This window comes from Vulpes lagopus, chromosome 12 (assembly GCF_018345385.1).
Source record: "Vulpes lagopus strain Blue_001 chromosome 12, ASM1834538v1, whole genome shotgun sequence".
NCBI lineage: Eukaryota > Metazoa > Chordata > Mammalia > Carnivora > Canidae > Vulpes > Vulpes lagopus.
In genome coordinates, this window is record NC_054835.1 from 44,655,555 (window position 1) to 44,679,163 (window position 23,609).

The 23,609-nt window shown below is 38.5% G+C and overlaps 1 protein-coding gene across 1 annotated transcript in view; it reads left to right on the plus strand.

The window, feature by feature from the left end:
* The window catches only part of LOC121474010, a 90,683-nt gene that overhangs the window by 23,543 nt on the left and 43,531 nt on the right, over positions 1 to 23,609 (plus strand). Inside the window, exons 5-10 of the mRNA XM_041726841.1 lie at positions 4,368 to 4,421; positions 5,345 to 5,398; positions 6,243 to 6,347; positions 6,880 to 6,933; positions 22,518 to 22,571; positions 23,414 to 23,518. Coding sequence (XP_041582775.1) covers positions 4,368 to 4,421; positions 5,345 to 5,398; positions 6,243 to 6,347; positions 6,880 to 6,933; positions 22,518 to 22,571; positions 23,414 to 23,518 — 426 coding nt within the window. The remainder of the gene's footprint in view (positions 1 to 4,367; positions 4,422 to 5,344; positions 5,399 to 6,242; positions 6,348 to 6,879; positions 6,934 to 22,517; positions 22,572 to 23,413; positions 23,519 to 23,609) is intronic.

Genomic DNA, 23,609 nt, shown 5'->3' on the forward strand with positions numbered 1-23,609 from the left:
CACAGGCAACACCCTTTTTGAACTTGGCCACAGCAACTTCTTGCAAGATACATCCATGAAGGCAAGAGAAACAAAAGCAAAAATGACTTATTGGGACTTCATCAAGATAAAAAGCTTCTGCACAGCAAAAGAAACAGTCAACAAAACTAAAAGACAACCTACAGAATGGGAGAAGATATTTTCAAATGACCTATCAGATAAAGGGCTAGTATCCAAGATATATAAAGAACTTCTTAAACTCAACAGCAAAGAAACCAACAATCCAATCATGAAATGAGCAAAAGACATGAACAGAAATCTCACAGAGGAAGACATGGACATGGCCAACAAGCACATGCGAAAATGCTGCACATCACTTGCCATCAGGGAAATAGAAATCAAAACCACAATGAGATACCACCTCACACCCGTGAGAATGGCGAAAATTAACACGACAGGAAACAAATGTTGGAGAGGATGTGGAGAAAGGGTCTTGCACTGTTGGTGGGAAGGGGAACTGGTGCAGCCACTCTGGAAAACTGTGTGGAGGTTTCTCAAAGAGTTAAATATAGATCTACCCTACAACCCAGCAATTGCACTGCTGGGGATTTACCCCAAAGATACAGATGCAGTGAAAAGCCAGGACACCTGCACCCCAATGTTTATAGCAGCAATGTCCACAATAGCCAAACTGTGGAAGGAGCCTTGGTGTCCATCAAAAGATGAATGGATAAAGAAGATGTGGTATATGTATACAAGGGAATATTACTCAGACATTAGAAATGACAAATACCCACCATTTGCTTTGACATGGATGGACATGGAGGGTATTATGCTGAGTGAAATAAGTCAATTGGAAAAGGACAAACATTATATGGTCTCATTCATTTGGGGAATATAAAAATTAGGGGGAATAAAGGGAAAGGAGAGAAAATGAATGAAAATATCAGAGAGGGTGACAAAACATGAGAGACCCCTAACTCTGGGAAATGAACAAGGGGTAGTGGAAGTGGGAGAGGTGGGCGGGGGGTTGGGTGACTGGGTGATGGGCACTGAAGGGGGCACTTGACAGGATGAGCACTGGGTGCTATGCTATATGTTGGCAAATTGAACTCCAATTAAAAAATAAAAATAAAAAAAGAAAAGTCAGGCTATTAGTTTATTAGCTAATTACACAGTATTAGCTTATTACACAGGAAGATCAATTGTAACAGCTAAATGCAAATATTGATATGTAACACACAAATTGTAAATCCTGTTCCTTATGCTTGGTGTAAACAGTAGAGAGTTTTCAAATGCATAGTAGTCATGAAGCTGACTCTATAGAATATGGTGAATAATTTTATATCTCATCCTTAACTGCCAGAGGTTTAATTTGCTACAGTTCAATGAATCAAAGCTCTAGTAATATTTTAGAACTTCTGGCTCATGGTAGTGATGAATATAGGATAAAATATTAGAGTATACATATATTGCTTTATTTTTTAATTTCATATTGCTAATGAGTGTCAGTGTTATATCTGTGTTTGACTTACATGTGTTTCTTAACAGATAATGGGAAGGTTAAATGAAAAAGTTAATGGATGCATTGAAAGCTTTTTCTAGTGAGTGGCAAGTTACTGTAAAATTGTACTATTTTATTTTTAAAATGAGGGGGGAAAAAAGAACAGAGAGGCAAACCAAAAAACAGACTCTTTTTTTAAAAGACTTTATTTATTTATTCATGAGAAACACAGAGAAGGAGAGAGAGAGAGAGAGAAGGGGGCAGGCAGAGACACAAGCAGAGGGAGAAGCAGGCTCCACACAGGGAGCCGGATGTGGGACTCGATCCTGGGACTCCAGGATCACGCACTGAGCCAAAGGCAGGTGCTAAACTGCTGAGCCACCCACGGATTCCCCCAGAAACAGACTCTTAACTATAGAGAACACATTGATGGGGGCTAAGGAGTGCACTTATTGTGATGAGCCTCGGGTGTTACATGAAAGTGTTGAATCACTATATTTTCACGAGTCTAATATTACACTACATGTTAACTGACTGAAATTAAAATAAAAAGATAAAAAAGTATCATTTAAAAAATATCTTTTCAGGGAATCCCTGGGTGGCTCAGCGGTTTAGCGCCTGCCTTTGACCCGGGGCATAATCCTGGAGTCCCGGGATCAAGTCCCGTATCTGGTTCCTGGCATGGAGCCTGCTTCTCCCCCTGCCTGTGTCTCTGCCCTTCTCTCTCTCTCTATGTCTATCAAGAATAAATAAATAAATAAAATCTTTAAAAATATTTAAAAAATATATTTTTCAACTTATCCAAACCGTTAGATTTTGTCTTTATACTATGTTTCATCAAATACTTACTTTCAGAGTCCTGTACTGCATTTATTTAAACAACTTAAATTTTTTAAAAGATTTATTCATTTTATTTATCCATGATAGACAGAGAGAGATAGAGAGAGAGAGAGAGAGAGGCAGAGACACAGGAGGAGGGAGAAGCAGGCTCCATGCCGGGAGCCCAACGCGGGACTCGATCCCAGAACTCCAGGATTGCACCATGGGCCAAAGGTGGGCGCTAAACTGCTGAGCCACCCAGGGATCCCAACAACTTAAATTTTTAACACACAATTAAAATTCTGTATTTTGGTAAGAAATTTGACAGAAATTTTTTTTAATAAGACAATAATATCATTTACTTCACCAATATTCAGATAACCCCATACCTTGACAGGCATATATAGAGAAAAATCATATAATTTATAATCTCCCCACAATTCTGAGTTCCCCTGCCAGAATTATTAATTCCATTATTCAAATTGCTAGCCAATCTCAAAGGCAAACTTATCCTCTGCTGCATTAGATGTACACAAATCCATTGCTAAGAGTACTCTTTTTTTTTTTTTTAATAAATTTTTTTTTATTTATTTATGATAGTCACAGAATGAGAGAGAGAGAGAGAGGCAGAGACACAGGCAGAGGGAGAAGCAGGCTCCATGCACCGGGAGCCCGATGTGGGATTCGATCCCGGGTCTCCAGGATCGCGCCCTGGGCCAAAGGCAGGCGCCGAACCGCTGCGCCACCCAGGGATCCCAAGAGTACTCTTTTTTTTTTAAAGATTTCACTTATTTATTCATTGTTTTGTTTTTATTGAAGTTCAATTTGCCAACATACAGTATAATACCCAGTGCTCATCCCATCAAATGCCCTCCTCACCCAGTTACTCCAACCCCCCGACAAACACGGCTTCCATAATCCTTTGTTCATTTCCCAGAGTTAGGAGTCTCTCATGGTTTCTCTCCCTCTCTAATTTTTCCTACATAGTTCCCATCCTTTCTCTTATAAGAAATAGTGAAAGGGATTATTTATTTATTTTAGAGAAAGAGAGAGATGGAGTACAGGTAGTGTGGAGGGATGGGGGAGAGGGAAAAGCAGACTCCCCACTGAGCAGGAAGCCATATGCAGGGTTCAATCCCAGGACTCCAAGATCATGACCTGAGCTGAAGGCAGATGCTTATCCAACTGAGTCCCCCAGGCACCCTGAGAGTGTTCCTTTTATGACATTAAGGACCTGTATTTTGTTTGTGGTTTCCCGGTAATTCTATGTAGTTGTATGTGTCTCATTTTGCCCATTCATTACTTACAAGTTGAAGGTGATCATTATTTCAAGCACTGATGTTCCTGTGTTTTGAAAGGAAAAAAGATTGACGTCAGTGATCTGCTGAAAATCCTGGGAAACATGGGGATCAAGCTCAGTGAGAAAGAATTTGTGAAGCTGCAACAAACAGTGCCAATCAAAAAAAAAAAAAAACAGTGCCAATCAACAGTGAGCCATATGAGTGCCAGAGTAGCTTTTCTGGAGAGCTGGGTTTTGGGGGTCATTGTAAGCATTTCTAGAATATTGCCTCTTTATTTCTTCTATAAGGTACTGAAAATGATTAGAAAAAAAGATAAGTTCACTGACATACAGATTCAATCTAGGAGTCACCAAGCTTATCAACTGAGAATTTTGCCATCAGAGTTGATGCAGATCATAATATTGCTACCCATTCCTGTTCCTGAGCAGCCTAAAGGACAGGGAAGAAAAAGAAGGAAACTGAGGGCAGTGAGAGATTAGGAAAAAGAAAAAAGACAGAAGGAACATAAAGAAGTAGTGATTTTTTTTCTGCTGGGAGTCTTCCCATCACTCTTCTTGGTTGCTGAACACTATATACATTTTTGTCACCAAGACTATTTTCTTTTTCCCAAAATAATTACTCGATGGAAAGATGGAACAGATTTCCTAAGGAAAGAGTAAAAGACTTTCTTACTAGAATTACCCAAGTTTTCCAGTAGCTCTGTAACTGTCCATGTTCTCTTCCTTCGGATATAAATTGTGTTTTTTCTGTTTTTTTTTTAATAGCTGCTGGGAAAGTGTATCAGAACAGATTGTTGGATGGTGTGAAGTCTATAAAAGGTATTTAAGAACCATGATTAGCAGAAAAGTCTGCTAAATGTCAACACAAATATCAACACAAACATTTTTACTACCAGATTTTGAATCATGTTTACATTCTTATTGAGATTTTTTAATTTTATTACATTCACCACACAGTACTTTTACATAATCGCCCATGTTACAGCATTGCAAGGAATCCATTGTCTCTTGAATGGATTTGAAATCTAATTTATACAAGAAACTAGAGAATATCATAGGCCGTTTTTTCCTGGAAATTTGCCCAATGATGATACAAAGGATTTTGGAGTGATCTTTAGTTTAATTTTATTACATGAATCAAGTTATTTTCTATAAAATGTTCTTTCCCAAAGACCAGTTAGCAACAACAGTAGCAACAACAATTGTAGAAAAGAAGCATAGTATATTGACCAAGAAGCTTTTTTACTTTCTCTTCCTATCAGTCCTTAGAAAAAGAGACAAGAAGGAAAAGTAGGAAGGGGAAGAAAAAAGGTTAAAGGTTTTGCTGACAGTCATCTCCTGCAGGTGGTAGTCAGCCATCTGACATCCCAAACCCTTGGAATAATGGCAGCCACCAACATTCCTTGAAGAATTTTGTGGTGAATGTGTTGTCCATGACACTCTTCCCTCTGAGAGCAAATGAATCACTTTTATCATCTTTTAATCATTAATACATTTTTGTGTATTGTAATAGCAGAACACTGATGATCTGAAACTTGAACTATCACTCTCATCTGATGCCTTGACTTTGTTTTGGGGACAGACATGCATAGTATTCTGTCTGTATTCTCCATGGGGACAATCCTACCATTGGTATTCTTTTGGCCCCTTTAACAGATGAGTATTACTTAATATTGCAAATAATAACTTTATTTTTTGTCTCACAGTCTATTTCTTTTTATTATTTGCATTTCTTCTTACAGCATATGGGAGAATTGTAATGAAAATGTTGTTTGATGGATTGAAAGCTTCTGCAGGTCAGTAGGAAATTATATAAAACCAAGATCCTCAGGCTTTATGTAGTAGTTTAGTTTTAAATATTTTCTACTATTTTATTACTGATTTGTAAATATTAGCTTTCAACCTTTTCTAATAAAATATTTGCTCCTCATGTCCCATAATTTGCCTTTTTATATGGTAATCAAATCTATAACTTACCAACAACTTCTAAACTTTCTGGAGTTTTTAGACTAACAATATTTATTATTTAACACTAGATTCCCAAATCAGGATATATCAAGCAACAAGATAAAGTTTTTTTATTGTCAGTATTAGAGCAAATAACATTTTATTTTATTTATTTATTTTTTTAAAGATGTTTTATTTATTTATTCATGAGAGACACAGAGAGAGAGGGATGCATAGACACAGGCAGAGGGAGAAGCAGGCTCCATGCAGGGAGCCCGACATGGGACTTGATCCTGGGTCTCCAGGATCACACTCCGGGCTGCAGGTGGTGCTAAACTGCTGCGCCACCGGGGCTGCCCAAGAGCAAATAACATTTTAGAAAAAAAAATTTTAAATGCATAATACTCTGGTAAGGTGTATAAATGAATTGATGTTGATAACCAGATAGTTATTCAGATAAAATTTATTCTCTTCTACTTTCACTCCTTGTCCAGTTAGGAAATCATACTTTTCAGTATCTTTATCTTTAAATTTGATATATGATCCTTCTTAATTTTGTATAGATATAGATGTATATATCTTATTGTATCTTTGAACTTCCACAAATTAAGAAGAAACATGTTTAATATCATTAAATTATTATTTGAAATAATCTATAAAATTATTGAATGATCACATTTCATATTTTCAAAGGACGAAAGATTAATGTGCAATATCTGCCAGATTTTGTGAGCAATATATGTATTGAGCCAACAGATAAAGAACAAAAGAGACTGCTAAAGAAACTTCCAGTTTATGGTGAGCCATAAAGATACCTTAATTGCCATCTAGAATACTTAGCTTTATGGTATGATGGGAGAAGTTTTTAAAAGTTTTTTAAAGTTCTCTTTTAGCTTTAAGAATACATTTATTTAAAGTAATTAGAAAAGGTATGTCTTAAGTTATATGGATACCCTCCTGTTCATTTTAATCCAGGCCATCAGGGGCAAAATAAATTTAATGTCATGACCTCTAGCCAAAGACAAAACCACAGGAAAGAATATGAAGAAACGTGATCTGGGGAGAGATTTTTTAGAAGAATTAGAGATCAAAGAAGAAAGAAATATCAGTGTAGAGAGTCTGTTCACAGTTCTGTCAGCTGTTTAGAATTGCATAATTCTCCCTTGAAAGTTCTCACATAGTCTCCTTTTTTTATTTTTTTACTAGAGGGTGAAATAACATATTTAATCAGTAAATGAAAACTCTCCCTGAAATTATGGAATATATGTATCATTTTTCTGACCATGTATATGACATTTTATCTGATATAGAGTGTGCTTTGCATTGGTAGCTTCTGGGAAGATCTTTCAAGATAGATTGTTGGATGATCTAAAGTCTTTCAAAGGTGAGTTAATGAGCAATTTGAGAGTTAACATTTTGATTTATTTCATTAGAGTTTTAACCAAGCCACCCTATTAGGAACTGATTTTTAAATGTATTTTCTTTATTTTAAATGTGTTATTTTATGATAGAAAAATTTTTTAATCTTTATAGGTCCCACATTTTCTTATATTTTTCAAAACTTAATCTTGAAAGTATACATTGAATTCTAGATAGATACAATAAAACATGAAGAGGATGATAGGTAGTCTGAGAATTAGTTAAACAAGCAAAAAAAACGAAAATAGATTTTTTTAAAAACCTTATTTGTTCATGAGAGACACACAGAGAGAGAGAGGCAGAGACGTAGGCAGAGGGGGAAGCAGGCTCCCTGTGAGGAGCCCAATGTGGGACTCAATCCCAGGACCCCAGGATCATGACCTGAGCCAAAGGCAGACAATCACTGAGCCATCCAGTCACCCCAACTTCAGAACATTTTTAACTGAAGTCCTCTCTGGTACTGTGCCAGGTAGTTAAAAAGATAATTTTATATATATATATATATATATATATATTTTTTTTTTTTACTAATACAAGTAGGTTTCTGCCTTAAAATATTCACCAGAAAAATCTGTGTTCATAAACTATTTTCACAACATGGGATTAAGCAGGGTTAAGGTAATTGTCAAGTTCTGGTGGAAACCAGTACAAGTTTTCTGGCAACAGAGACTTTTTAAAAAAAATCCTTCTCTACTATAAATTCAATTAATTGTCTTTATCTTCAGTTGCAAAACCCTTTCATAAATTATTTCTTGTCCATCATTTCATCTAAGCAAAACTTAAGGTTCCTTAACACATGTTAAAGTTTGGTACTCATGTTTCAAAGCAATATTAATAGTACTGAAAAATGGATTCTATTTTTCCTTATTCCTCATTTTTTCATTTTAACAGTAAAACATTTTTAATTCAATAGTAACAGAGCACTGATATATTTCTGGTACTTATTTTTTAAGTTTTTATTTATTTTTAGAGTGAGAGAGCACATGGGGGAAAGGAAGCAGGGAAAATGAGAGAATCTTAAGCAGGCTTCATCCCCAGCACAGAGCCCAACACAGGACTCAGGCTCACAACCCTAAGATCATGACCTGAGCCAAAATCCAGAGTCAGACACTTAACCAACTGAGCCGCTCAGGCACTCCAATATTTCTAGTATTTAATGTGCTTTCATATTTTAAATTTCTCACTGTTTCTGTCTCTTTCCTAAGGTGGAAGGGTTGAAGGAAGTAAAGTCAATACTGTTTTAGAAAACATGGGAATCAAGCTCACAGGAAAGGAGCTTCAAAATCTAACAGATAGGGATCCCTGGGTGGCGCAGCGGTTTGGCGCCTGCCTTTGGCCCAGGGCGCGATCCTGGAGACCCGGGATCGAGTCCCACGTCGGGCTCCCGGTGCATGGAGCCTGCTTCTCCCTCTGCCTGTGTCTCTGCCTCTCTCTGTGTGTGTGTGTGACTATCATAAATAAAAAAAAAAAAAAAAATCTAACAGATAACCTACCAGTTGATGGTGAGCACTGTGAGCATTACTCTGCCTTTCTGCAGAGCTTTACTGCAGAAAGTGTGAATGTGTATATGAAAATTTTTGAAATGAGGATTATTTGATGCTTAAAAGGAAATGTCAGTATCTTAGAGTCAAACCCATTCCTAAAATAAAAAGAAATCCTGCCCTATTTTTTTAAATTTAAATTTAGCAATATGTTTTCTTGTAGATAACAAAGGATCCAGGATGTTTGTCTGAAGAATAGTCAAAATGTAGAATAAAAAACTTATGTATTAAGTTTAAAAGTGATCATATGCTTGCTAACCCTTCATTTCTTAGATCCTCCAATCCTGAAACGTGTTTTTTTTTATTCTACATGCTTTCCTTGAGTGATTTTATGAATTCCCACTTTTAACCATGTATTTGAACTATCAAATTTTTAAAAATATTTTATTTATTTATTTGAGACAGAAAGAGTATGAGTGGAGAGGAGGGGCGGAAGGGAGCCTGATGCAGGTCTTGATCCCAGGACTCCAAGCTCATGACCTGAGCCAAAAGCAGATGCTTAACTGACAGCCAACCAGGTACCCCAAGATATTTTATTCTAAATTTTGTAAGACATTTATATTTCGTCACCCCAAACAGCTGTTCAAACATAATTTTCTTTAAAAAAAACAAACATAATTTTCTTAGAAAGAGAGGTGAGCCAGGGGGTGGGGGTGACTGGGTGACGGGCACTGAGGGGGGCACTTGATGGGATGAGCACTGGGTGTTATTCTATATGTTAGCAAATTGAGCACCAATAAAAAATAAATAAACAAACATAATTTTCTTAATCTTATATATTCTACACCTTATTAAACTGGTCCTTTTTTAAAAAAAGATTTATTTATCTATTCATGAGAGAGACAGACTGAGAGAGAGGCAGAGATACAGGCAGGGACACAAGCAGAGGGAGAAGCAGGCCCCTCACAGGGAGCCTGATGCGGGACTCGATCCTGGATCCTGGGATCATGACCTGAGCCAAAGGCAGGTGCCCAACTTCTGAGCCACCCAGGCATCCCAACTGGTCCTTTTTTTTTTTTTTTCCACTGCATTGACCCTGCCAGAAACATATATCCACTTAATTGCTTTATGCTGCCTATTTAAACCACTAAATATTTCTTAAATCAATTCCTACTCCTTAGCTCTGTATCACTGCTTATTTCTGTTTCTTTTTATCTTTGCTTAGACTACCAGATAACTCTCTCTGCCTATAATTTTGTTACTTCAAATCCACTCTTCACATAGCAGACAGAATGATCCACTTCTATGTAAATCTGATCATAACTACTTGGGGCTTCTTTCTCCCTCTCTGGTCTTCCCCTCTTCTACTTTTCTGAACCTTCTTTCAAAATGTTGAAATGCCTCAAGGCCCAGATGAGTTTTCTAAGTGATCTTGCCTGCTTTCTTAGCTGTATCTGTATGATAATGAATCACTATAGTGAAGAAAACAATCCATCATTGGAGGAATGACCACAATTCCATTTTCCCAATTTTTTGCAGATTTTATTTGTTTATTTGAGAGAGAGTGAGCGAGAACACAAGCGGAGTAAGAGGCAGAGGGAGAAGCAGACTTCTCGCTGAGCAAGGAGCCCAGTGAGGGGCTCCATCTCAGAACTCTGGGATCATGACCTGAGCTGAAGGCAGATGCTTAACCAACTGAGCCACCCAGGTGCCCCTCCATTTTCCAAAATTTTATTACAAAGCTACAACAAAATAGTTTTTGGATCTAAGAAAGGAAGATACCCACAAGTAGAGAATGTCTATTACTTGTTAATGATACATATTCAAAAGAATTGCCTATTATACACCACACACTGCAGTTGAAGGCAAAGAAGCTGCCAAATCATTCACAATAAGTGAAACAAAATGCAATGAAAGGATAGGCATCAAACATCAACTTGTCAAAATTTCTTAACTTCAATTGTACCAAAAAGAATGAAATACCTAGGAATAAACTTAACCAAAGAGGTAAAAATCCTATGCTCTAAAAACTATAAAATTTGAAAGAATTTGAAGATGACATAAGCAAATGGAAAGCTATTCAATGCTCAGGAATTGATAAAACAAATATTGTTAAAATGTCCATACTACCCATAGCAACCAGTGCAATCCCTATCAAAATACGAACAGCATGTTCTACAAAACTAGAACAAATAATCCTAAAATTTGTATGGAACCACAAAAGACCACAAATAGCCAAAGCAAATTTGAGAAAGAAAAACAAAGCTGGAGATACCACAATTCCATATTTCAAGATATACCATAAAGCTGTGGTAATCAAAACAGTATGATACTGGCATGAAATAGACACATGGATCAATGGAACAGAATAGGGATCCCAGAAATAAATCCATGATGATATGGTCAATTAATCTATGGCAAAGAAGGCAAGAATATACAATGTGGAATAGTCTCTTCAACAAATAGTGTTGGAAAGACTGAACACTGAAACTGGACCACTTTCCAATACCATACACAAAAAGAAACTTAAAATGGATTAAAAACTGGAATACCTGGGTGGCTCGGTCAGTTAAGCACCTGCCTTCTGCTTGGGTCATGATCCCAGGTTCCTGGGGTCAAGGGATGCATTTGGCTCCCTGCTCACAAGTCTGCTTGTTCTCTCTTTGTCCCTCCCCACTATTGGTGCTCTCTTTCTCTCACTGGTTCTTACATTCTGTCTCAAATAAAAAAAATAAAATCCTTTAAAAAATGGATTCAAGGGATGCCTGGGTGGCTCAGTGGTCGAGCACCTGCCTTTGGCTAGGGCATGATCCTGCAGTCCTGGGATGGAGTCCCACATCCAACTCCCTACATGGAGCCTGCTTCTCCCTCTGCTTACATCTCTGCCTCTCTCTGTGTGTCTCTCATGAATAAATGAATAAAATCTTTTAAAAAAATGGATTCAAAATCTAAATGTGAAACCTAAAACCATAAAAATCCTGTAAGAGAACACAAGCAGTAATCTCTTTGACATAAGCCATAGCAGTATTTTTCCAGATATGTCTTCTAAGGCAAGGGAGACAAAAGCAAAAATAAACTATTGGGACTACATCAAAATAAAAAGCTTTTGCACAGTGAAGGAAATCATGAACAAAACAAAAAAAAGCAACCTACCAAATGGGAGAAGATATTTGCAAATGATATATCCAATAAAGGGTTAATATCCGGAGTATATAAAGAAGTTTTACAACTTAACACCAAAAAACAATCTGATTTAAAAATGGTCAGAGGACCTGAATAGATCTTCCCTGAGGAAGACATACAGATGGCCAACAGACACATGAAAAGTTATTCAGTATCACTCATCAGGGAAATGCAAATCAAAATCACAATGAAATATCATATCACACTTGTCAAACTGGCTAAAATCAAAAACATAAGAAATAACAAGTGTTGGTGAAGATGTGGAGGAAAAGGAACTCTCATTCACTATTGGTAGTAATGTAAATTGATATAGCTGAATACAGAGATTCCTCAAGAAATTAGAAATAGAAATACCATATGATCCAATAATTCTAATACTGAGTACTTATTCAAAGAAAACGAAAATGCTAGTTCAAAAATATATACGCACCAGTGATTCTAAGTTGAAGAGTTGAATGGCAATCTGAAGGAATTAGACTCTAAATATGAAGTTATACTAATTGCAAGTTTATTTCACATATTTTTATGTTTGCATAGGAGTATTTTACAAATCTGCTTAAATATCATTCAATAAATATAAACATTCTAAATAATAAGGGAGAAAGTGACTAAACATCCAGGTCTAGATGGTTTTCATATTCTTTTTTTTTTGAGTAATATATATTATTACTTTATTTTCTTTTAATTAACTTTTATTGGTGTCAATTTACCAACATACAGAAAAACACCGAGTGCTCATCCCGTCAAGTGTCCACCTCAGTACCCGTCACCCATTCCCCTCCAACACCCGCCCTCCTCCCCTTCCACCACCCCTAGTTCGTTTCCCCGAGTTAGGAGTCTTTATGTTCTGTCTCCCTTCCTGATATTTCCCACATTTCTTTTCCCTTCCTTTATATTCCCTTTCACTATTATTCATATTCCCCAAATAAATGAGAACATACACTGTTTGTCCTTCTCCGATTGACTTATTTCACTCAGCATAATACCCTCCAGTTCCATCCACGTTGAAGCAAATGGTGGGTATTTGTCGTTTCTAATGCTGAGTAATATTCCATTGTATACATAGACCACAGCTTCTTTATCCATTCATCTTTCGATGGACACCGAGGCTCCTTCCACAGTTTGGCTATTGTGGCCATTGCTGATAGAAACATCGGGGTGCAGGTGTCCCGACGTTTCATTGCATCTGAATCTTTGGGGTAAATCCCCAACAGTGCAATTGCTGGGTCGTAGGGCAGGTCTATTTTTAACTCTTTGAGGAACCTCCACACAGTTTTCCAGAGTGGCTGCACCAGTTCACATTCCCACCAACAGTGTAAGAGGGTTCCCTTTTCTCCGCATCCTCTCCAACATTTGTGGTTTCCTGCCTTGTTAATTTTCCCCATTCTCACTGGTGTGAGGTGGTATCTCATTGTGGTTTTGATTTGTATTTCCCTGATGGCAAGTGATGCAGAGCATTTTCTTATGTGCTTGTTAGCCATGTCCATGTCTTCCTCTGTGAGATTTCTCTTCATGTCTTTTGCCCATTTCATGATTGGATTGTTTGTTTCTTTGCTGTTGAGTTTAATAAGTTCTTTATAGATTTTGGAAACTAGCCCTTTATCTGATATGTCATTTGCAAATATCTTCTCCCATTCTGTAGGTTGTCTTTTAGTTTTGTTGACTGTATCCTTTGCTGTGCAAAAGCTTCTTATCTTGATGAAGTCCCAATAGTTCATTTTTGCTTTTGTTTCTTTTGCCTTTGTGGATGTATCTTGCAAGAAGTTACTGTGGCCAAGTTCAAAAAGGGTGTTGCCTGTGTTCTCCTCTAGGATTTTGATGGAATCTTGTCTCACATTTAGATCTCTCATCCATTTTAGTTTATCTTTGTGTATGGTGAAAGAGAGTGGTCCAGTTTCATTCTTCTGCATGTGGATGTCCAATTTTCCCAGCACCATTTATTGAAGAGACTGTCTTTCTTCCAATGGATAGTCTTTCCTCCTTTATCGAATATTAGATGACCGTACATTTCAGGGTCCACTTCTGGATTCTCTATTCTGTTCCATTGATCTATGTGTCTGTTTTTGTGCCAGTACCACACGGTCTTGATGACCACAGCTTTGTAGTACAACCTGAAATCTGGCATTGTGATGCCCCCAGCTATGGTTTTCTTTTTTAAAATTCCCCTGGCTATTCGGGGTCTTTTCTGATTCCACACAAATCTTAAAATAATTTGTTCTAACTCTCTGAAGAAAGTCCATGGTATTTTGATAGGGATTGCATTAAACGTGTAAATTGCCCTGGGTAACATTGACATTTTTACAATATTAATTCTGCCAATCCATGAGCATGGAATATTTTTCCATCTCTTTGTGTCTTCCTAAATTTCTTTAAGAAGTGTTCTATAGGGATCCCTGGGTGGCGCAGCGGTTTAGCGCCTGCCTTTGGCCCGGGGCGCGATCCTGGAGACCCGGGATCGAATCCCACGTCGGGCTCCCGGTGCATGGAGCCTGCTTCTCCCTCTGCCTATGTCTCTGCCTCTCTCTCTCTCTCTCTCTCACTGTGTGCCTATCATAAATAAATAAAATTAAAAAAAAAAAAAAGAAGTATTCTATAGTTTTTAGGGTATAGATCTTTTACCTCTTTGGTTAGGTTTATTCCTAGGTATCTTATGCTTTTGGGTGCAATTGTAAATGGGATTGACTCCTTAATTTCTCTTTCTTCAGTCTCATTGTTAGTGTATAGAAATGCCATTGATTTCTGGGCATTGATTTTGTATCCTGCCACGCTACCAAATTGCTGTATGAGTTCTAGCAATCTTGGGGTGGAGGCTTTTGGGTTTTCTATGTAGAGTATCATGTCATCGGCGAAGAGGGAGAGTTTGACTTCTTCTTTGCCAATTTGAATGCCTTTAATGTCTTTTTGTTGTCTGATTGCTGAGGCGAGGACTTCCAGAACTATGTTGAACAGCAGTGGTGAGAGTGGACATCCCTGTCTTGTTCCTGATCTTAGGGGAAAGGCTCCCAGTGCTTCCCCATTGAGAATGATATTTGCTGTGGGCTTTTCGTAAATGGCTTTTAAGATGTCGAGGAAAGTTCCCTCTATCCCAACACTCTGAAGGGTTTTGATCAGGAATGGATGCTGTATTTTGTCAAATGCTTTCTCAGCATCTAATGAGAGGATCATATGGTTCTTGGTTTTTCTCTTGCTGATATGATGAATCACATTGATGGTTTTACGAGTGTTGAACCAGCCTTGTGTCCCAGGGATAAATCCTACTTGGTCATGGTGAATAATTTTCTTAATGTGTTGTTGGATCCTATTGGCTAGTATCTTGTTGAGAATTTTTGCATCCATGTTCATCAGGGATATTGGTCTGTAATTCTCCTTTTTGGTGGGGTCTTTGTCTGGTTTCGGAATTAAGGTGATGCTGGGCTCATAGAACGAATTTGGAAGTACTCCATCTCTTTCTATCTTTCCAAACAGCTTTAGTAGAATAGGTATGATTTCTTCTTTAAACGTTTGATAGAATTCCCCTGGGAAGCCATCTGGCCCTGGACTCTTGTGTCTTGGGAGGTTTTTGATGACTGCTTCAATTTCCTCCCTGGTTATTGGCCTGTTCAGGTTTTCTATTTCTTCCTGCTCCAGTTTTGGTAGTTTGTGGCTTTCCAGGAATGTGTCCATTTCTTCTAGATTGCCTAATTTATTGGCATACAGCTGTTCATAATATGTTTTTAAAATCGTTTGTATTTCCTTGGTGTTGGTAGTGATGTCCCCTTTCTCATTCATGATTTTATTAATTTTAGTCTTCTCTCTCTTCTTTTTAATAAGGTTGGCTAATGGTTTATCTATCTTATTAATTCTTTCAAAGAACCAACTCCTGGTTCTGTTGATCTGTTCCACAGTTCTTTTGGTCTCGATATCATTGAGTTCTGTTCGAATTTTAATTAACTGTCTTCTTCTGCTGGGGGTGGGGTCTATTTGTTGCTTTTTCTCTAGTTCCTTTATGTGTAAGGTGAGCTTTTGAATTTGAGATCTTTCCAGTTTTTGAATGGATGCTTGTATTGTGATGTATTTCCCCCTCAGGACTGCTTTTGCTGCATCCCAAAGATTTTGAACGGTTGTATCTTCATTCTCATTAGTTTCCATGAATCTTTTTAATTCTTCCTTAATTTCCTGGTTGACCTTTTCATCTTTTAGCAGGATGGTCCTTAACCTCCACGTGTTTGTGGTCCTTCCATACTTCTTGTTGTGATTAAGTTCTAATTTCAAGGCATTATGGTCTGAGAATATACAGGGGACTATCCTGATCTTTTGGTATCGGTTCAGACCCGATTTGTGACCCAGTATGTGGTCTATTCTGGAGAAAGTTCCATGTGCACTTGAGAAGAATGTGTATTCAGTTGAGTTTGGATGTAAAGTTCTGTAGATATCTGTGAAATCCATCTGGTCCAGTGTATCATTTAAAGCTCTCGTTTCTTTGGAGATGTTGTGCTTAGAAGACCTATCCAGGGTAGAAAGAGCTAGATTGAAGTCACCAAGTATAAGTGTATTATTATCAAGGTATTTCTTGAGTTTGGTTATTAATTGGTTTAAATATTTGGCAGCTCCCACATTCGGGGCATATATATTGAGGATTGTTAAGTCCTCTTGTTGGATAGATCCTTTGAGTATGAGATAGTGTCCCTCTTCATCTCTCACTATAGTCTTTGGGGTAAATTTTAATTTATCTGATATAAGGATGGCAACCCCTGCTTTCTTTTGAGGACCATTTGAATGGTAAATGGTTCTCCAACCTTTTATTTTCAGGTTGTAGGTGTCCTTCTGTCTAAAATGAGTCTCTTGTAGACAGCAAATAGATGGGTCCTGCTTTTTTATCCAGTCTGAAACCCTGCGCCTTTTGATGGGGTCATTAAGCCCGTTCACGTTCTGAGTTACTATTGATAGATATGAGTTTAGTGTCATCATATCTATTCAGTCCTTGTTTTTGTGGATTGTTCCACTGAACTTCTTCTTAAAGGGGAATTTTAAGAGTCCCCCTTAAAATTTCTTGCAGAGCTGGTTTGGAGGTTACATATTCTTTCAGTTCCTGCCTGTCTTGGAAGCTCTTTATCTCTCCTTCCATTTTGAATGAAAGCCTTGCTGGGTAAAGTATTCTTGGTTGCATGTTCTTTTCATTTAGTACCCTGAATATATCCTGCCAGCCCTTTCTGGCCTGCCAGATCTCTGTGGAGAGGTCTGCTGTTACCCTAATATTCCTCCCCATAAAAGTCAGGGACTTTTTTTCTCTTGCTGCTTTAAGGATCTTCTCCTTATCTTTGGAATTTGCAAGCTTCACTATTAAATGTCGAGGTGTTGAACGGTTTTTGTTGATTTTCGCGGGGGATCTCTCTATTTCCTGGATTGAATGCCTGTTTCCCTTCCCAGATTCGGAAAGTTTTCAGCTAGGATTTGTTCAAATACATATTCTGGCCCTCTGTCCCTTTCGGCGCCCTCAGGAACCCCAATTAAACGTAGGTTTTTCTTCCTCAGGCTGTCACTTATTTCCCTTAATCTATCCTCATGATCTTTTAATTGCTTGTCTCTTTTTTCCTCAGTTTCCCTCTTTGCCATCAACTTGTCTTCTATGTCACTCACTCGTTCTTCCACCTCGTTAACCCTCGTCGTTAGGACTTCTAGCTTGGATTGCATCTCATTTAATTGATTTTTAATTTCTGCCTGATTGGATCTAAAACTGCAGTCATGAAGTCTCTTGAGTCCTTTATGGTTTTTTCTAGAGCCACCAGTAGCTGTAAAATAGTGCTTCTGAATTGGCTTTCTGACATTGAATTGTAATCCATATTTTGTAACTCTGTGGGAGAGAGGGCTGTTTCTGATTCTTTTTTTTGAGGTGAGGTTTTCCTTCTAGTCATTTTGCTCAGTGCAGAGTGGCCAAAAACAAGTTGTATTGGGAAAAGGAGAAAAAGAGAGAGAAGGAAAGAAAAGAGAAAAAGAAAAAAGAGAAAGAAGAAAAAAAAGGGGAAAAAGAGAAGAAAAAGAAAGGAGAAAAAAGAAAAAAAGGGGTGGGGGTGGGGGAAGCAATCAGAAATCAAGAAGAAAGAGAGAAAAAAAAACACAAAACAAAACAAAAAAAAAACAAAAAAAAACAAAACAAAAACAAAAAAAACACGGGGGAGTATCTTCCGATTCTGTGTACTTTAAGTCCCTTGACTTCCCTTGGAACTGGTCCGTCTCGCTGGTCTTCTGGGGGAGGGGCCTGCTGTGCTGATTCTCAGGTGTTAGCACTTGGGGGAGCTGCTCTGCCCCTGCCTGGTGCAGGGCTCAGTGGGGGTTGTTCACCCCGTGAGGCCCCGGGAGGAAGCCACAGTGGCGGGGGCAGCTCTGGGACCCTGGAGTCAGCTCCCGCAGTAGCTCCGGGGCTCTCCGTCTGCAGGGCCTGGGGGCTCCCGGGCGGGGCCGCTGATCTGCTCAGTTCCAGGCAGGAGCGTCCTTGCTGTCCTGGGCCCTCCCGGCCTCTGCCTGTCCCTGGGGGAGGCCGGATCCTGGGCTGTGTCCCGGCGCCCTGTGCTCCGGGGCCTGCGCTGTTCGATTCGCGCTCCCGCCCCGCAGCCCCCTCTGCGGAGACGCAGCCCGAGCCCCTCCGAGCTGTTCCCGGAGCCGCACTGCCCCCTCCGCGCGGAGCTCCTTCCTCCGCCCGAGCCGCCGCTGCTGAGCTGTTCCCGGAGTCGCACCGCCCCCTCCGCGGAGCCGCAGCCCGAGCCCCTCCGAGCTGCTCCGGGTCCCGCCGAGCGCTGCAGCCCTTAGGGAGCTCGGCGCATCTCCCGGGGCGCAGTTCCTCTGTTACTGTCCCAGGGAGCCCGAGGGCATCCCCGCCTTTCTGGGGATCCTGCTCCAATTCCCCGGGAGGCCTTTCCGCGGGGAAGGTTGGTGCAGCTCCTGCTCCTCCGGGACGGGGCTCTCCTGTCCTGGGGACACTCGCCCCGGCCTCAGCCCGGCTCCTCGCGGGGCCCCTCCCCCTTGGAGGCCTTTTGTTCCTTTATTTCTTTTTCCCCGTCTTCCTAACTTGATAGAAGCGCGAACTCTTCTCTCTGTAGCGTTCCAGCTGGTCTCTCTTTAAATCTCAGGCCGAATTCGTAGATTTTCAGGATGATTGGATGGTTTTCTAGGTAATTTGTTGAGGACAGGTGACCTGGAGACCCTACTCTTCCGCCATCTTGCCCCTCCCCCGGTTTTCATATTCTTAATTATAGTTTATAATCTATCTTTTGCAGTAGGACACATGTATATTTAAAATATTTTGCTTAAGAATAATGGGTAATAATCCCCTAATTTAATTTGTTATATATAGAAAAGGAAAGTTACTATGTGGTGTGTATAAAAATACATCAGGCAATTGGATCAAGAGTCTTCCACAACTGTCCACTATCTCTGAAATTTATTTACTCAGCAGTTTTTCTAAACTCTGAAGTAATAGTAGAGAGTGTACTTTAAATATCTTTGTACCTCTAGCATATTTCAAATATTAGGTATGTAACGAAGGAAATGCTCTTCTCTGACAACTTTGCACATCTCTACATAAATACATCTTGACACAAATCTAACCCGAGTCTTTGTTGAAAGCTTCATGATGCCTCCTGGAACAAGGGGACATAAGCAGCCTTATGAGAAGCTGCCACCAAACAGTTTCTCCATTTGCTTCCCCATCTGCAGGAGACTGTTACAAGGTCATTGCTCCTTCATCTCCCTAAGTTCAATTGAACTCAGACTTCACACCCCTCTCCCTTAGGGTACACAGCTGCAGATTTCTGTGTAAGTCCATAAAACTGGTTGTTTATAGTGTTGAGTGAGCTCCTTGGTATCAGAAGAACTCATTGTATGTGCCACCAGTCATCTGGCCCAGCTGGTTCAGTGACCTAGGACTAAAGAGGCAGAGATCCAACACCAAGCTGATCTTGCTTCCCATTTATAAGTAATTAACTGTCTTAATCCATTTGGGCTTATTGTCTCATTACCATCAAAATCTGCAGAAATGCGACAAGCCAACCTGGCAGATTCAGATTCAGTGGTCATCTTGATGACCGGTTAAACACTACACCACTGCCTAGGGACTTCTTGGCCACTTGTCAGTAACTAATATATGACTAAATAAATAAAAGTAGTGGAAAGTAAGAAAGGAAGGGAAATTTGCCTATAATGAGATGATTAAATCTTTTTAACAGTTGCTTCAAAGGTATACCAGTAATGCGTCACTAGCTATTCCATGATTATCATAGTAATTGAAGACTTAGATTGGGAGCATATGAAAGACTGTAAAAGTATTATAATTTTTCCATTTATTATATGATGATATGTAGGCTTTATGGCCATACCATAAGTGATCAAGGTCATAGAATATGGTCAACATCAGTAATGGTTTCTCCCATGTTTATAAAGTAAGATAAATCTAAATAACGCAGAAGTATATATTGTCAGTCTGTAGACTCCATCATCTAGGGAAGAGTTGGCAATGTTTCTGTAAAGGCCAGATAATAATTATTTTAGGCTTTGTGGATGATATGATCTCTATCATCAATTCAATTTTGCTGTTGTGCAATAGCAGCCATAAACAATGTGTAAACAAATGAGTGTGTCTGTGTTCCAATAAGATTTTATTTATGTAGGTTGTCTTTTACTTTTGTTGACTGTTTCTTTTGCTGTGCAAAAGCTTCTTATCTTGATGAAGTCCCAATAGTTCATTTTTTGCTTTTGTTTCTCTTGCCTTCATGGATGTATCTTGCAAGAAGTTACTGTGGCCAAGTTCAAAAAGGGTGTTGCCTGTGTTCTCCTCTAGGATTTTGATGGATTCTTGTCTCACATTAAGATCTTTCATCCATTTTGAGTTTATCTTTGTGTATGGTGTAAGAGAATGATCTAGTTTCATTGTTCTGCATGTGGCTGTCCAATTTTTCCCAGCACCATTTATTGAAGAGACTGTCCTTTTTCCAGTGGATAGTCTTTCCTTCTTTGTCGAATATTAGTTGACCATAAAGTTGAGAGTCCACTTCTGGATTCTCTGTTCTGTTCCATTGATCTATGTGTCTGTTTTTGTGCCAGTACCACACTGTCTAGATTACCACAGCTTTTAGTACAACCTGAAATCTGGCATTGTGATGCCCCCAGCTCTGGTTTTCTTTTTTAATATTCCCCTGGCTATTCAGGGTCTTCTGATTCCACACAAATCTTAAGATGATTTGTTCCAACTCTCTGAAGAAAGTCCATGGTATTTTGATAGGGTTACATTAAATGTGTAAATTGCCCTGGGAAGCATTGACATTTTCCCAATATTAATTCTTCCAATCCATGAGCATGGAATATTTTTCCATCTCTTTGTGTCTTCCTCAGGTTCCTTCAGAAGTGTTCTGTAGTTTTTAGGGTATAGATCCTTTACCCCTTTGGTTAGGTTTATTCATAGGTATCTTATGCTTTTGGGTGCAATTGTAAATGGGATTGACTCCTTAATTTCTCTTTCTTCAGTCTCATTGTCAAGTGTACAGAAAGATATTTGCAAATGACTTATCAGATAAAGGGCTAGTATCCAAGATATATAAAGAACTTAAACTCAACAGCAAAGAAACCAACAATCCAATCATGAAATGGGCAAAAGACATGAACAGAAATCTCACAGAGGAAGACATAGACATGGCCAACAAGCACATGAGAAAATGCTCTACATCACTTGCCATCAGCAAAATCAAAACCACAATGAGATACCACCTCACACCAGTGAGAATCGGGAAAATTAACAAGGCAGGAAACAACAAATGTTGGAGAGGATGTGGAGAGAGGGGAACCCTCTTGCACTGTTGGTGGGAATGAGAACTGGTGCAGCCACTCTGGAAAACTGTGGAGGCTCCTCAGAGAATTAAAAATAGATCTGCCCTACGACCCAGCAATTGCACTGCTGAGGATTTACCCCAAAGATACAGAGGCAGTGAAACTCTGGGACACCTGCACCCCGATGTTTCTAGCAGCAATGTCCACAATAGCCAAACTATGGAAGGAGCCTCGGTGTCCATCGAAAGGTGAATGGATAAAGAAGATGTGGTGTATGTATACAATGGAATATAACTCAGCCATTAGAAACAACAAATACCCACCATTTGCTTTGACGTGGATGAAACTGGAGGGTATTATGCTGAGTGAAATAAGTCAATCAGAGAAGGACAAACTTTATATATATTTGTGGAATATAAAAAATAGTGAAAGGGAGTAAAGGGAAGAGGAGAAAAATTGAGTGGGAAATATCAGAAAGGGAGACAGAACATGAGAGAAACCTAACTCTGGGAAACGAACAAGGGGTGGTAGAAAGGGAGGTGGGCTGGGGGTGGGGGTGACTGGGTAACCGGCACTGAGGGGAGCACTTGACGGGATGAGCATTGGGTGTTATTCTATATGTTGGCAAATTGAACACCAATAAAAAAATAAATAAATAAAAATAAATAAATAAATCAGGATCCAAATTAAAAAAAAAAGATTTTATTTATAGACACTAAAATTTGAAATTTATATAAATTTTATGTGTCACAAATAATATCCTTTGGGGTTTTTCAACCATTTAAAAATGTAAAAATGATTCTTAGCTCATGGGCCATATAAAAATAGGTGGTAAAAATGTAAAAAGATACATGTACCTTAGAAAAGAAATAGATGGTGGGCTGAATTTGGCTAGTGTTCCATAGTTTACCAACCTCTAATAGGGAATAGGGCACATGTTCTATTACAGAGTTTCTAAAAGCCAGGATTTATAAGTTTAAGATTGAGATAGGGCACAATGAGAAAAAGTAGACTTTCACAATATAGGGGTTTCATACTTTGTTTCTCTGAGTCTGGATCACCTTATTATTCTTATTTTTACCCATTCTTACAGGTTATGGGAAGGTTGATTTTGATAAATTGATGGATGGAGTGAAAACTCTTACAGGTGAGAAGTTAATATTAATCTAAGAGTATACGTTTTACTCAAAATTATATTTCAAAGATTTTTTATTTCTTTGTTTATTCTACCATTTTGTCTTTTATTTTATAGAATTTTTAAAATATTTTATTTATTTATTCATGAGAGAACAGGGAGAGGTAGAGACATAGCAGAGGGAGAAGTAGGCTCCCTGCAAGGAGCCTGATATGGAACTTGATTCCGGTACCCTGGGATCACACCCTGAACCAAAGGCAGACGCTCAACTGCTGAGCTGCCCAAGTGTACCTGATAGAATTTTTTAAATCTTACTTCTTAGAATTAGGATTTTAATTGTCTACACCTTAGTATTAACAATTTCAGTTCTGTGTCTGGGTACCAAATTCTTTGTTTTTTGAATTTGACATTAATATATCACTTTCTATGTTCGGGGGGGAATACTCTAAATCAAATCAATAAGTAGTAAAGTGCTAATAAAGATATAGGTGATTATATTATTTAAAGATGATCAGAAACATTGTCTAATCTGATGACAGAATCATTTGGATAAATCCTAACAAAATCCTAATTCACTAGAAAATATGTAATCCTTATTTTCTTGTGTTGATAGTCCACTTTTTGTAATTGTGTTATTTTATATCCATTAGATATGACATCATGGTCATTTTAGTAGTGTTAAGGGAAGGGATTTATTTACATGAAAGCTACTAGTTATATAATTGGATATGTCACACCCTGCTTTCATCAAGCAGTAAAATTCACATGGAACAGACTGAGTTGATTTTTTTTTCACATTTTGAAATTAGGTCATTCTTAAAGTTATTATCTAATTCCATCTTGTGTTTTTGAAGGAGGGGAAATTGATGTCAGTGATGTGGGAAATCATCTAGGAAACACAGGAATAGAGGTCACAAGAAAGGAATGGTTTACGCTGCTGAAAAATCTACCAATAAATGGTAAGAAAGAATTTCGATACTACTATAGACTTTAAGAGAACTTACTGTTACATATTTGTGAAAAGTTTAAAATTTTTCTTTATTTGATCAT